Source organism: Hipposideros armiger, unplaced genomic scaffold (genome assembly GCF_001890085.2).
Source record: "Hipposideros armiger isolate ML-2016 unplaced genomic scaffold, ASM189008v1 scaffold_17, whole genome shotgun sequence".
Lineage (NCBI taxonomy): Eukaryota > Metazoa > Chordata > Mammalia > Chiroptera > Hipposideridae > Hipposideros > Hipposideros armiger.
Genome location: NW_017731367.1, coordinates 7,367,065 through 7,380,378, shown reverse-complemented (window position 1 = coordinate 7,380,378; position 13,314 = coordinate 7,367,065). Strand labels below are relative to the sequence as shown.

The following is a 13,314-nucleotide window of genomic DNA, read 5'->3' as shown; positions in this document are numbered from 1 at the left end:
GTCCATTGCTGGAGCAGTGGATAAACGAAACGGGTGCATCCACACATTGGAATATTACTAGGCAGCAAGTAAGAAGCGCCGACACTCGCTACAGCCTGCAGGGACCCCCAAACGTTGCGCTCAGTGAAAGAAGCCGGCATCGCAACGACAAACACTGTGTGATTCCACTCACATGAGGTCCCTCGAGTGGTCAAGTCCAAAGAGCCAGAAAGTGGAAGGGTGGCTGCCAGGGGCTGGGGAACGGAGACGGGGTGTGAGTGTTTCATGGGGACAGCCTGGGAAGATGAAAACGTTTTAGAGATGATTGGTGATGTTTGTACAGCGTGAATGTACTTAATGCCACTGAACTGTCCACTTAAAGATGGTTAACATGGTAAATTATCATGCATGTTTTACCACCAAAAAAGCTAACCGCCTCTCCCCAAATATTTGGGATATGCTTATACTAAATACCGGGCGTACCAGAAAAAAACGTATACAAGAAGACACTTTGGTCAGCGTTGCTCAAGCAGTAGTTTGCCGTAATCAGAAGTGTCTGGACGCTGACGGGAACCACTTTGAGCATCTTTGGTAATTGCAGAAGTCAAATGTGACGTGTATTCATCTTTTGTTATTGGTATATGTTGATGATTACAATTTTAATACAGTTTTCCTTTCTTAAAATGTGTATACATTTTTTTGGCATCCTCTGTATGTGGGGCATACTGACGCTAAAAACCTATTTCTTTATTTGAAATTAGATTAACTACACTCTGGAATTATCCAGTCTGTCTGGAATTCCAATTTAACAGTGTGTCCCGTGGTTTTACCAGCTACATCTGGCAACCTCTGTGAGGTGTGGGGAGAAGCCTGACCGAAGTCACACAGGCTCCCCAGTCACACGTGGGCACGCAAACTCGTGCACTTGTCCCCATGGAGTTGACCTCGGCATTTCGCCTGCTTGCTCAGCTTCCCAAATGTGGGTCCCAACCTCCTGTGGTTCCTGGGAGCAGGTGGCAATATGGAGACCATCTTATCCCGACTTCTCCAGCTCAGCTCCTCAGGGGCGGTCAGGCTGGAGTACCGTCACACAAGGGCCGGGTCTCTAAGGAGGCAGGCGTTCTGCTCCCCAAGGTACCAGCAGGCAGAGGGGCACCGGGGAGAGAGAACGGGCCTGTGTCTCCAACAGCGGCTACCCTGACATGACACCTGAACGACGGAGCGTGAACCCCGCCTGGCACCGTGAGGGGCATTCCACATGGGAGAGCCAGTTCTCACAGCCACCCCGTGAGGCAGGCACTGCCAGCATCCCCGCGTTACAGAAAAGGATACCGAGGCACAGAGCAGTTCAGTAACTGGCCCAAGGTCACACACCCCTGGCAGGCTGGCCGGGACTGGGAGGGCAGGGTGTGGCTTCCTCTGGGGATCACTTCTAAGATGACGACATTGAGAATGGCCACTGGATTCAAGGGATGCTGGCCCTCTGCCAGGGGGTGGCCTGTTAGCCCAACAGGTGGCCTCCCTCAGAGCCCTGTCGTCGACGTGCCCCTCCAGCCTGCCTGACGTTCTGCACTGACCCGTCTCTTCTCCCTCCTCCTCTGACTGTGTGCATGAAATGTGCCGGAACCCTTGGTCTCAGGACACAAACTCTAGATATCTGAGAAAGTGGGGTCAGGGGAACAGCCAGGGGCGGGGGGCCCACCCAAGGCCACACAGGACGTTGGGCCCCTCGGGCTGGGAGTGGAGCGGTGGCCAGACATCTCAAATCCTCACCGAGCAGAGGGCAGGCAGGCAGCGCACAGCAGGAGTGGCCAAGCTGTGCCTGGGGCCTGGGCCTCCTGGGTGGGGCGGGTCTTGCTATACAGCAAGGGGTGGCGGCAGGGGGTGTGACTGTCAACTCCACGCACTTGTCTAAACCCACATGTTACTTGTCTTTATTTTTAACTTAAAAAAGTAACACGTGGTCATTGGTCATTGTGACCAGCAAAACCACAGCTCATGAGACCTTTGATGCTCAGCCTGTCCCTGCACTGACGGCATTGTTTGTGACTGCATTTCAGCACTAAGAACAGTGCCTGGCCCATAGTAGGAGCTCAAGGAACACCTACTGAGTGATTCAGAGACTGTGAACTTTCGGTGCGTGTCCTCATCATCCCACCTGCAGGCCAGGCTCCCATGCAGCCCCAGGTGCCCAGAGACCCACCCCTGTCCGGCCCCCGCCCCCAGGCTCTACCGGGTGCAGACACTGAGGTGTCACCAACCCCTCTTGTCCCTGTGCTCTGGGCCCCCTTGGCCATCTGTCGAGGCCTGCAGACCCCTTCATGGGATAATGTTAATGAAGCAAAATTTATGCAGAGGATCACCACGGAAAGCAGTTACGAGCTACGACACAAACAGCGATGTGGGGCCTTCCTGGCTGCAGGTCTAACACAGACGAGACACTCAGCTGTGCTGGGTGCAGACGGTATTTCACACTATCTGCTACGAAGGAAAAGGGGCAGGAAAGTACCAGCCACTCCTGTTGGGGACCAAATCCCGGACGCTAGGATGTCATCTTTGCCTTGTTCACAGTAATAGGAAATTCTAACTTTTGGCTAGAGGTTAGCAAAAATCTTTCTCAGCCCAGCTGATGAACCCCTAAATTCTGTCCTTGGGCGTCTCCCATGCACCCCGGTTCAGAGCCCCCACCCCCCAGTGCCCTTCCTGGAGCTGACCCACCAGCCANGCAGCCGCACTGGCGCGCACAGCGAGGGCGGCTCCCCACGCGGGGACGCGTCTCCTTCCGCAGCCCCGCCCGCTGCGTTCGCGCCACCCCGTCTCCCAGAAAACCCAGGCGGTCGCCGCGCGCCCCTGCAGCCGCCTGCCAGCCAGTGGCCAACAGCACCCTCGCTTCCCTCAGCAGGGGATCAGCCAGTGGGGGGCCCTTCCCTGCCCCCCCGCAGCACAGCTGGTGCAGGCCTGGGTGCTGGTGCTCAGGGCAGCCAGGGCTCCCCTGGGGATGGGGGTGGGTGGTCCTCTCTCCCCTGGATAGGGAGTGGCTGCTGACCACCTGGGAGTCCCCTCTCCCACTGCGGTCAGGCTGCCACCAGTCACCGTCCCTGGTCATCCTCTACTGCCCCCAGCCCAGTTCCCCACCCCCTCTCCCCTCAGTGACCTCGGTCTCCATCCCCAAGTCCTGATGTGCTTCCCCTGGGAAATACCAAACCCCACTCGGCCACGCCCTCCTGTGGCCAAGCCCCACCCCCTAGGTCACCTGCTCACACCTGTGCTCCCACCAACACCCCTGCACTCCTGCAGCCCCAGCCCTGCCCACGCCTGCTGGCCCCACTGGAGAAAACCACCCACTCAGCCACTCTCCCCTCCGTGCAGCGGTCCGGTGTCCCTGCTGGGCCAGCCTGCACATGGGGACATGGAGAGTAGCTGGACAGGCAGCTCTTGAGCTAAGTACCCTCGCCAAGGCAGGCCCCAACACCTGAGACGCCCAAAGAAGGGGGTTTTACCAGGTAACACAGGCTACTCTCTGCACTGCCTGGTTCCCGCTCGGGACCCCCTGGGCAGGCCACCCTGTCAGTGGGCACCAGGTTTGGCGGTGCCTTGGTAAGGTGGTGGGCCTGGTCACAGGTCTGGCCGAGAGGCCGGGCCCCCTTTACTGGCCTCCTCATGGCTGCTTCAGGGTTCATGGGTCATGCTCTGGCCTCAGGACCACGAAGGGGAGCAGGGGACCCGGGTTTGGGTCTGCTGCACCTGTGGCTCCGGGAGCTCCCTCTCGGGGAAGCCTCAGCCTCCAGGCCAAGCCGTGCTGTGGAGGGCACCTGGCTGGGACACATCTACACACCCACCCCTGATGGTGGCCCGGCAACCGCATGATGGGGACCCCCAGGGCTCTGCACAGCTCGCCCATCTAGCTTGTCCCCCCAACTACTGGGGCTCGGGGCAGCCGAGGAGGCCCCAGAGACAGGCTGGTGCTGCCTCCTCTGCCAGCGCACAGGGGACACTCGGGAACAGCAGGGGGTGCTGCGGCTCAGGGTGCTGCCCGGCTGCCCGCCGGGTCCCCATGAAGACACAGTGCAGCCCCATCCATCCTCCCCGCGAAAGCCACACAGGCAGAGGCAGCAGGCTCTCAGCTGGGCCAGAACACACAGACAGGAGACCCTCCGGTGCCGCTGAGGGAGCCCTCTGGGGCAGCCCATGTCCCTGCCCACACCCAGCATGGGCTCCGTAAATACTGGGGGCCAAACAGACTGCTCACCCCTGACCCAGCAACTTCCCACAGAGCCTGTGGGTCATGGACGCCCCAGCCTGGAACGCCAGTGCCTACACGCACCCCATCCAGCTCTGATTTGTCGCTTCCACTGACACCACCTCACATGCCCGACCCTCTTTCAAGCCCCACTCACTTTACATTTCTCCAGGAAGCCTTCCCAGGACCCCCAGGGGCACTCCGAGTTCCAGTGGGCCACCCTCCCTGACATCAGGAGGGCCGCGCTGTCTGCGGTGGGAGCTTCCCAGCCCTTCTCTCGTCTGCCTGGCACCCAGGCCAGACGTGCTGCGGAATGAATATTACAAAGAAACCGAGTCTTTGTGCAGTGTTGGCATTTAAGGAAACAAGTCCTAACACCATCACGGACAAGGAAGCAGCACCTCCCTGACCTGAGCCCTCCCCAGAGGCAGCATGACAGGTTTGCGCCACACAGGGGGTCCCTTATTGTCACAGAGGCCTGGCCACCTCCCCACTGAGGTGGAACTTCCCTATGTGCTGTGTGGGGGTCTCAGCCCCTGCAGGTCTCAGAATCATTTAATCTTCACAGCAGCTCCTCTGTCCTATTGCACAGTGACAGAGCCCACCCGCGGGGGGAGCTCAAGTCACCCGGCTGGGAGTAGNGACCTGCGCTGTTCCGGCAGCCCCAGCACAGCCCCCGTCTGTCCCTCCCTCGTCGGACACACACGGGAGTGAAGACACGGAGCCAGAGCCTGGGCGGCGGCCTGAGGCCCCAGGCAGGCTGGGCCGAGGTGGCCCCCGAAGCCCACGGCAGGGCAGTACGGTAGCTGGCGGTCAAGGCATAGAAGGGTTGTGCTTCCCTTCTGCCCAGCCCGGGCTTTAGGGCATCTGTCGGGCCTGGACATCCGGTGGGCTGAGGCGGGCTCTGCAGGGCACTCGTATACTTTCTGAAAAGCAAGCATGCCTTTCCTGGCCAGAGCCCAACAGTGCCGGGGAGAGGCGGTCTGCCGGGAGAGGGGATGCGCTCCCTGCCCCAGGAGGTGTGTAAGCCAGACTACAGGAAACTCTCCACGTGCCCTTTCAAACCTCTCCACCTCAAACCCCTATGTCTTCTCTCAGCTCAACATTTGGAGAAAGGTAAGGACCCCGTTGGGGTCTGCCCCTGCTCCCCGCCCTCCATTCATTCTAAAGCTGCCGAGTCCACAGCTCTCACCCCCACCCCACCCCTCTCCTCCCCTCCCCACAGGGAGGCACCAACCGGGCTCATCTTCCCACTGACCCCTCCCCTCCGCACCGAGGGAGGCTGCTCCCCTCCGGTGGCCCTGCGGGGGGTCGCTTGGCTGGTTCCGGGCAGCTGGCTACACCCCTCCTGAACGCTCCCTTCCCTTAGTCTTTGTGACACTTCCTTCTCTGTGATTCCAGGCTTTCTGAGGGGGGGGAGAGCCTGCAGTTTCATGGCAGGTATGTTGACGCACCCCCCTTCAGAGCCTCTCCTCCAGACGGCGCCCCCAAACCCCAAGCCCCTCAACTTCCAGACTGGCCCCCATCCTGATCCTCAGGTGGAAGTGCCTGACACTCCCGGAGAACCCTGTCAGACGCGCGCCCGTCTCCCCCTGCAGGCTCGGACCTGCTGGGGTCCCCCCAGACTGCGTTTCTCCTCCCTGAGCCTCAGCAGTCCTTCAGGCTCACACCCTCCTGCCACCTGCTGACACAGCCGCAGCTCCCAGCCCTCCTCAGGGTGCGGGCAGCCTCCTAATGGCGTCCCCATCCAGAGGCCACCCCACCAGCACGGTCAGCCCAACACCTTAACACAAGACCTCATCCCAACACTGGTCACCACCTCCGACGCCGGACACAGACCTCACTTGTCCAGGCCCAGCCGGCAGCCGCCTGTGACCGGTGGCCACAGAGCCCTCATGAGGAGACTGCAGAGGAAGATGGCGCCACGCCAAGCCCGTCTCTCCAGAATCTTCCACAGTTCACCAGGGGTGTGCGGGCTGCCTGCTCGGCCACCTTTAAGGCCACGTCCCAGATGCTCTGGACCAACTGACCCAGCCGGTGACAACCCCCTAATTCAGTGCAGACAGTGAGCCTGCACGGCCTCCCTGGGCTGTGCTGGAACACTGGGACACAGACAGTACCAAGACCATGGCCCCAAAACACACCAGGGGAGGGGCCCTGGTCCGGAACCAGGAAGGGGCCCCCCCCACCCCTCCCCTCCGCTCCATCTGGGCCCTAGGCAGGCCTGGATGGGTGACTGGCTGCGGGGATTACAGAAGTCCTCCCCAAGCAACGGACCCTTCTCTGGACAACTGCCCTCTGCCTACTCCCGCCCCTGGACCCCATCCAGCTCCAGTGGGCAGAGGCTGCTCCTGGCATGTCCACCCGCCTGCTGGGTGCGGGCACTGGATGGGCACCACCCGCTGCCTAGCTCCGGACCCTCCTTTCTCATCTCTGCACCTCCCCCCACTTCGCCTCTGGCCAGTCCCTGTGGCAGGGCCACACCTTCGTACTGAGGGTCCCCCCAGGAGGGTGGCCTCAGACCCACCTGGGGGAGGACATTTCGACCATCTCCCCCTTTAACACAGAACCGCAGCAATAACCCTCCTCCTCAGCAGCCAACGCCCATCCGTGCCCCTCACCAACCACCTCACCAACCACTCCAGCCCCTCCGTCATTTCAGCCAAATGACATTATCACCAAGGAGTCCCTCTGCCGCCGCCGAGCCTCCTTCACGCACCACACCCCGAAACCCGAAACTGAGGGGCGCCAGCTGCAGGTGGAAGCCTCCGCCTGGTGGGAGGGGTGCGCCCCAGGCCCCNGACAGGACTAGTGGCCACAGCCCTGGGAGGTCACCCTGTTTCCTTCGCCCCACGTGGCGCTGGCACTTTCCTCAGCGCCTGGGCCCCACAGGGCACTCTGGGATTCTGGTGCTCATGGGGGGGGGGCTATGGGGGGGCAGTCAGGCGGGGCAGCTCCCCTGAAGGAGGCAGAGAGGGGAACTGGTAGGAAGGGTGTCTCCTGCATTCCAGACCCAGAGTAGGGCGGTACCCGACGCCCTGGCCAGTGCGATGCTTGGACAGCTGTTGGATGGCCACACTCCCCCAGCTGGACAGACAGCACCCGCCTCCACCCATCACCCTCACAGCAGCGCACTTGGCCTCTAACCCACTGCATCCACCAGGGCTGAGGGCAGAGGGGAAGGCTTCCGTCCAAGGGAGGCTGGGTGGGGGCAGAGGCTCCGGTTTCTGGAGAGGGGTCCAGTGGGAAGGCCGGGGACATCCCTGTAAAAGTTCCTGGGTCTGTGGGGGTGGGGTGCGGTGTGGGGTTGAGCTGTGAACCAAGCAGTGCAGAGGCCTCCTGATGGCCCAGCGTAAAGGTGAGGGACCCCTGCCGATGATGGGGCCCTGTCAGCAGAGGGAGGCACAGGCAGGGCTGCCTGGGGCACCTGAGAAGAGGCCTCTGCAGAACCTGGTGCGTGTGCGCGAGTGTGTGTATGTGTAGGAGAGTGTGTGAGCGTGTGTGTTCGTGTGTGTGTGTGTGTGTGATGGGATCTCTCAAGGCAGCCAGCCTTCTGTGCGCCTGTCCCTCCCCCCCAGCCTGTGCCCCCTCCCACGTCCATCAAGGAAGCGCCATGGGGCAGAGGCACTCCCCGCCCCAATTCGGCATCCTGGCCCTGCCCATTCCATGGGCCCCTGTCACCATCTGAGCATGGCCCTTACCACCCCAGTTTGCGGGGAGCCCCCAGAGCAGGAAGCTGGTGTGCTCAGCACTGGTCCACTGTGCCGCTGGCACCCCGCACAGACCCAGTGTGGCTCTGGCCATGGTTGCAGTCTAAGGATGACGTCTGGGGGTCCGGGAGGTCCTTAAGGACACTGCTCCCCCTTCCAAGCTCCCGTGCACTTCTGTACCCAAAGCTCCTCAGAGGACAGCAGGGAGAGGACGGGCAGGGCTGAGGCCGCCTGGGAGGGTGGATGCTCTTAGAGACAAACGACATTGCCCCTGGGCAGGATCCGAAGGCTGACCACCTGCAGCGGGACTCCCCGGGAGGCGGCTCGGTGCCAGGCAGGCAGAAGTTCCCGGAGCAAGCCTCTCCGCCAGGCGCATTCCCGCTTGCGGTGGCAGAGGTCGCGCCGCCCCCTCCCCAAGCGCCCCTGGGCTGCCTGTGCTGGGGACGCCCTGGGAATCCCGGGGAGACCCGAGGCTACTCCTGCAGAGACCCGCACAGTGAAGGGGNTGCCAGGCCCCGGACTGCTGGGCTGAGGGGGGGGGGTGTGCAGGGGAAGGGGCTGGCAGCCCCAACTGAGCCCCAACTAGATCCTGGCCTTCTTCAGGGCAGGGACCATGGCTTTTCATCTCTGTGTCCCAGATACTAGCAGAGGGGTGAGCACACAGTGGGTGGGTGGATGGATGGATGGATGGATGAAAAATGGATGAAGGATGGGGGTCCTGCACCTCCTGGCCTGGCCAGCCTTTCCTCCTGTACCCTAAACCACACATCTGGACAGGGCCATGTGGACGTCCCCGTGTCCCAGTGAGGCAGGCTGGCGTGGCCTTGCCCTCTACCTGCTCCTCTCTGGGGCACCCCTCTCAGTGGTTGGCACCATCACGTGGTGCCTTTACCAGGTCTACCTGGGACAAACCCGGGCCAGAGAAACTCACTCAGCCAGCAGGTGGCAGGGTCTGGCCTGGGGCAGCGAGGTGATGGGGCGTAAGCCGCTGTTGGACAGGACGATGAGCCCTGGGGTTTCTCCCACCCGCACGTTAAGTGGGCAGACCAGGTGGCACTCAGCGTGCCCTGCAGACACCCCTGGTCCTGCCCACTCTGGGAGTCTGGAAGGGACCTCCAGGCAACGGGCCAGCGGAGGTCAGGGTGCGGCTGAAGGAGGCTGGCTGAGGCCCTGGCCAGCTGCAGGGGACCCCTGGCAGGTGGGAAGGAGGTGGGGGGGGACCCCAAAGCTGGTCAGCTGCAGCCCAGGTCCTCTACTCGACCCAGGCCCTGCTGTGCTGCCCTGTCCGCTGGCCGGGCCCTGGGGCTCGCCTGCCGGTAACGCCATGTCCTCTGCTTGGAGGCCCCCTCATTTGCAGGTGGGGACACTGAGCTTGTCCAAGACACACTGGTGCCACAGTCACGACAGTTGCAGCCAGGTGGTCCCTGGTCCCCATGAGGGTCTTAAGGCTGGCTGGTGTCCTCACTGGCCACCCTGGTTTCCGGACCCACACGTGTCGGCAGGTCAGCCGTTACTAGGCTCCCGCCCTGACAAGATCAGAGGACCTGAGGCCCACAGCGGGCAGGGGGCTGACCCACCGCTGAGTGGCACTGGGAAGCCTGAAGCTAAGTCCTCCTGAGCCCACCTGGACCAGGGCTGTGCCGAGAAGCCTTGGGGTGGGGGTGGGGGGTGAGGAGCAGACCAGGGACGGTCTCACTGCCCATGCGGTCACCTGGACCCTGGTGCACGTCTAGACTGAGCCCCTGAGCCTGTGGGACTCGGGGAGACATGGCCCTGGCCTAAGTAGCCATGACCATGAAATACCAGGAGCCCAGGGTCTCCACCCTCCCACTGACAGGAAGTGCCCCCGTTCATATATATGCTAAAGTCGTAGTCCCCAGGACCTCAGAAGGTGACCTCATCTGAGTATGGGGTCCTTGTAGATGCAAGTGGTTAAGATGAAGTCACATGGGAGTTGGGTGGGCCCTTAATTTGATGGGACTGGTGTTCTTATTCTCAGGAGGTGAAATCGGGGGCAGACACGCATACAAGGGGAACGCCACGTGACAGTGAAGCCAGAGGTGGGTAGCCAAGGCAGGGACCCCAAGATAGCCGGACGTTCCCGGAAGCTGGAGAGGCCTGGGGCTATTCTCCCTCACGGCCTCAGGAGCAGCCAGCAAGGCTGACACCTGGACCCTGTGCTTCCGGCCTCTGAACTTGGGAGACACACACGTGTACTGTTCAGCCACCGTGCCTGTGGGGTCTGTCCTGGCAGCCCTGAGAAGCCCATACACTCCCGACCCCTGGCACTCAGCCCAGGCCTGGCACATGGGAGGTGCTCAGAACATCTGCTGCCCTGAACACAGCCAAGGCCTGCCCAGACTTGGGGAGCACCCCAGAAAACAGGCAGAGCCCCGCAGTGTGCGTGTGTTAGGGAGCCCAGGGGAGCCGGGCAGCAGGGCCAAGCCCCCAGGGAGGAGGTGCTGGGTGCGTGCTGTGGGTGGGCAGAGGGAGGACCCGCTTGGCGGGAGGGGGTTCGTGTGCCAGGAAGGTGAGCCAGCCAGGAGTTGGCAGAAGACGTTGCCGAGGCCACAGGCAGATGAGGGGATAGAGTAAGGCCGGCCTCCCCCCGCCCCCCGCCCTCCAGAATCTCCTAGACCCACCCAGGATTATTCCGGGGTTCCTGCCCAGAGGGAGCAGGTGTGTGCCACTCACACCCAGATCTGCCTGGGACCCACGGCCTGATGGGGCTGACAGAGAACAGTGGAGGAGGCTGGAGGCACAGGTCCTGCCCCCCAGCGCAGTGGCCGGCCACTCTGAGGGAGGACAGGCCAGCCCACACATCACCCTTGGCTGCCATGTGCTCCCACTTGGGAGGGTAGGGTGGGGCCTGGAGTGGGAGGGGGGAGGGGAAGGACTGTGGCATTCCCCCACCATGCACCCCAGCCCCCAGGAGACTTCAGGCAGCTCAGGGCACCTGCCCGGGCCTGTTCCTAGACAAACGCAGGTAGGAAAGGCTGGCAGCCAGCATGGCAGCGAGGAGCTGGGCTCCGGGGTGGGTGGCCCTGGGCTGGAGCCCTCGCCCTCCTGAGCCTGCAGGCAATGCCCAGGCCCCACCGGGCTGTGCTGGCAGTTAGACACAGTTGGGGCTGGCACCAGGCGCCAAGCACAGAGACGTTACACAGGCACAGGCTGCAGGCCCAAAACCCTCCCGGCCCTGACGGGTCCTGAGTCTTGCTTTGAAATCACCCGGAACCAAGTGAGGCCTGGGGGAGGAGGGTCTGGCTTACACAGAGGTGTCCACCCTCACCGCCTGGGCACGTCCAGGCCCAGGCACAGCAGACACTCGGCAAGCCAATCTCCCAGCCTGTCTTCCCGTGTCCGAGCGTGTGGGCGCCCTGGCACAGGCGTGAGCATTCCCACACACCCAGTGCGCTCTCCTCCTAGCCCTGACGCCAGCCCTGCGTGTCCCCAGCCCCTCTCTGGGGAGGCCAGCGCAGCCCACAGGCCTGCTGGATCACGGGCTTGCTGTTCCTAATTAACACAGCCTGCAGACAATTTACCAACAAAACGACCGCCATCTCCTAGGTCTGCGCTGGGGCAAGACATCTGTTCCTGGGGTACTTGGCCCAGCCGGGTGCTGGGGACACACCAGGGCTTCTCCTTGGGCTGGCCAGTAGCTCCCAGCCAGGCCACCCTCCGTGCACACCGGGGTTACCTGACTTACGCCCTGGTGCCTGGGAACTGCCTCCTTCACGGGCCCCAAGGCTGCCAAAGACTTGGCCTTCACCTGAAGGCAGCGGGACCAGGCAGAGGGTGAGGCCCAGCTACGTGGAAGGCCACCTCACTGGCGGCATTGTTGGGCTGGATCGGGGCAAGACTGGAGGCAGGGAGGCCGGGCTGGGGCTCGGGAGGAGTCCCAGGTAAGAAGTTCTAATACAGCCTAAGGAATGGCGCTCAGGACCGGGGGCTGACAGCAGAGGGCAACTGGACGCACAGCAGGGCCTGGCTGGGAGCCCCCATTTCAGGCCTCCAGAATGGAGCGGCAACAAAGCTTCCCGGAAACAGCGAGTCAGGTCTGGGCAGCTGTCAACGCCACAGGCTTTGGGGTCAGCGGAGTGGGCTCTGACCTCTGAGCTCCACATGGGCTGTGAAGGGAGTGACGCGGCTCCTCTGGGCCTCGCTTTACTTATCTGTAAGACAGGTCTGCGAAGACCCTCACTGGACACAGTGACAGACACTGATCGCCCCGAGTCTGGCTTGTCTCAAGGGCTGGGTGCCATCCAGGGGGTCTGCGTGGCCTCTGCAGATCCAAGGGCAGAGGCAAGGGGGAGGACGTGGCCTGGGGCTGTCCATGGGCAGCACGCTGCCCGTCCTGGCAACTTCAGGGGTGGTCATGACTATGGCCACTGTCACACAGAAACAGGCACAGAGAGGCCGCGTGGGGCAGGAGGTTGACGGCGGAGGGCAGGCACTTGGCTCCAGGCCCCAGGAGACGGCCCGCCTCTCTGGGGAGCACAGCATGTGTCCAGCACAGAGCCTCCGGCAAGGGGCCCAGGCCGTTGCATCAGGCAGGTGGCCCTGTCAGATCCTGGCCCTCCCTGGCCCCCCCCCCCAAGCCTGGACCTCAAACTGGGGATGATGAAACCTCAGCTCCTCGAATGGAGGAGGGACAGAGCAGCAGCAGGGCCAGAGGCTGCAGACCACCTTGGGGCCCCGTGCCAGGAACACGGGGGCTTCTGCCTTCTGAACAGGACACAGCACACAGAACCTTCCGGTCTGGGGATGGGCTGTGTGCCAGGTGGCTTGCAAAAGCCCTGCTGACCACGGCTGAGGGACAGGCACTAGGTGGGTTCTAGGAAGTGGTGGGAGGCCCCCTTCACAGACTCTATGCTGTCACCCATGTGGTCAGAGCGCACACAGAGAAGCAAAGGTTCCTGGTGATGGGCCTGAAGGCGGTCCTTAGCACACTGATGCCCACCCTTGCTGGCAGGCAGGTAGGACCCTGGGCAGAGGGGCAGCCGGCCAGTCCTAGTGGCACTGACAGTCCCACGGCCCTCTGACCACCAACCCGCAATGCTGGAGCTCCAGGTCCCGCCTCCTCTGCCCAGGCCCTGCCCACTCAGCACAAAGCGGGACACGCGTGGGTCCCCAGTGAGTGTTGACTCAGAACCTGCTCCACGCAGGAAGCTGGGCCGGGTTCTGACCACAGCAGGGAAGCGTGCAGGCGGGGTCCCTGTCCCTAGGAATGGTCAGAGAGATACGTGTCCGGAGGCCAGACAGGTGCTCAGGAAACACCTGGGAACCGGAGGCAAAACCTGCAGGCGTGGGTGTGTGATTCAGCACTGCAGGGGGGCCTCGCTTCCACCGGCGCTGGGGCTGCTGTCAGAGAGCTGCCTGGGCCGT

At 62.5% G+C, this 13,314-nt stretch overlaps 1 protein-coding gene across 2 annotated transcripts in view; it reads right to left on the bottom strand.

Moving 5' to 3' along the window:
• Positions 1–13,314, bottom strand: part of GPC1 (glypican 1) — a 30,348-nt gene that overhangs the window by 13,696 nt on the left and 3,338 nt on the right. The window contains exon 1 of one of the 2 annotated variants that reach the window (XM_019630243.1): positions 173–281. The exons of the other annotated variant lie outside the window; for it this stretch is intronic. Coding sequence (XP_019485788.1) covers positions 173–266 — 94 coding nt within the window. The 5' untranslated portion in view covers positions 267–281. Of the gene's footprint in view, positions 1–172; positions 282–13,314 lie in introns of those variants that run through there. 2 annotated transcript variants of the gene reach the window in all.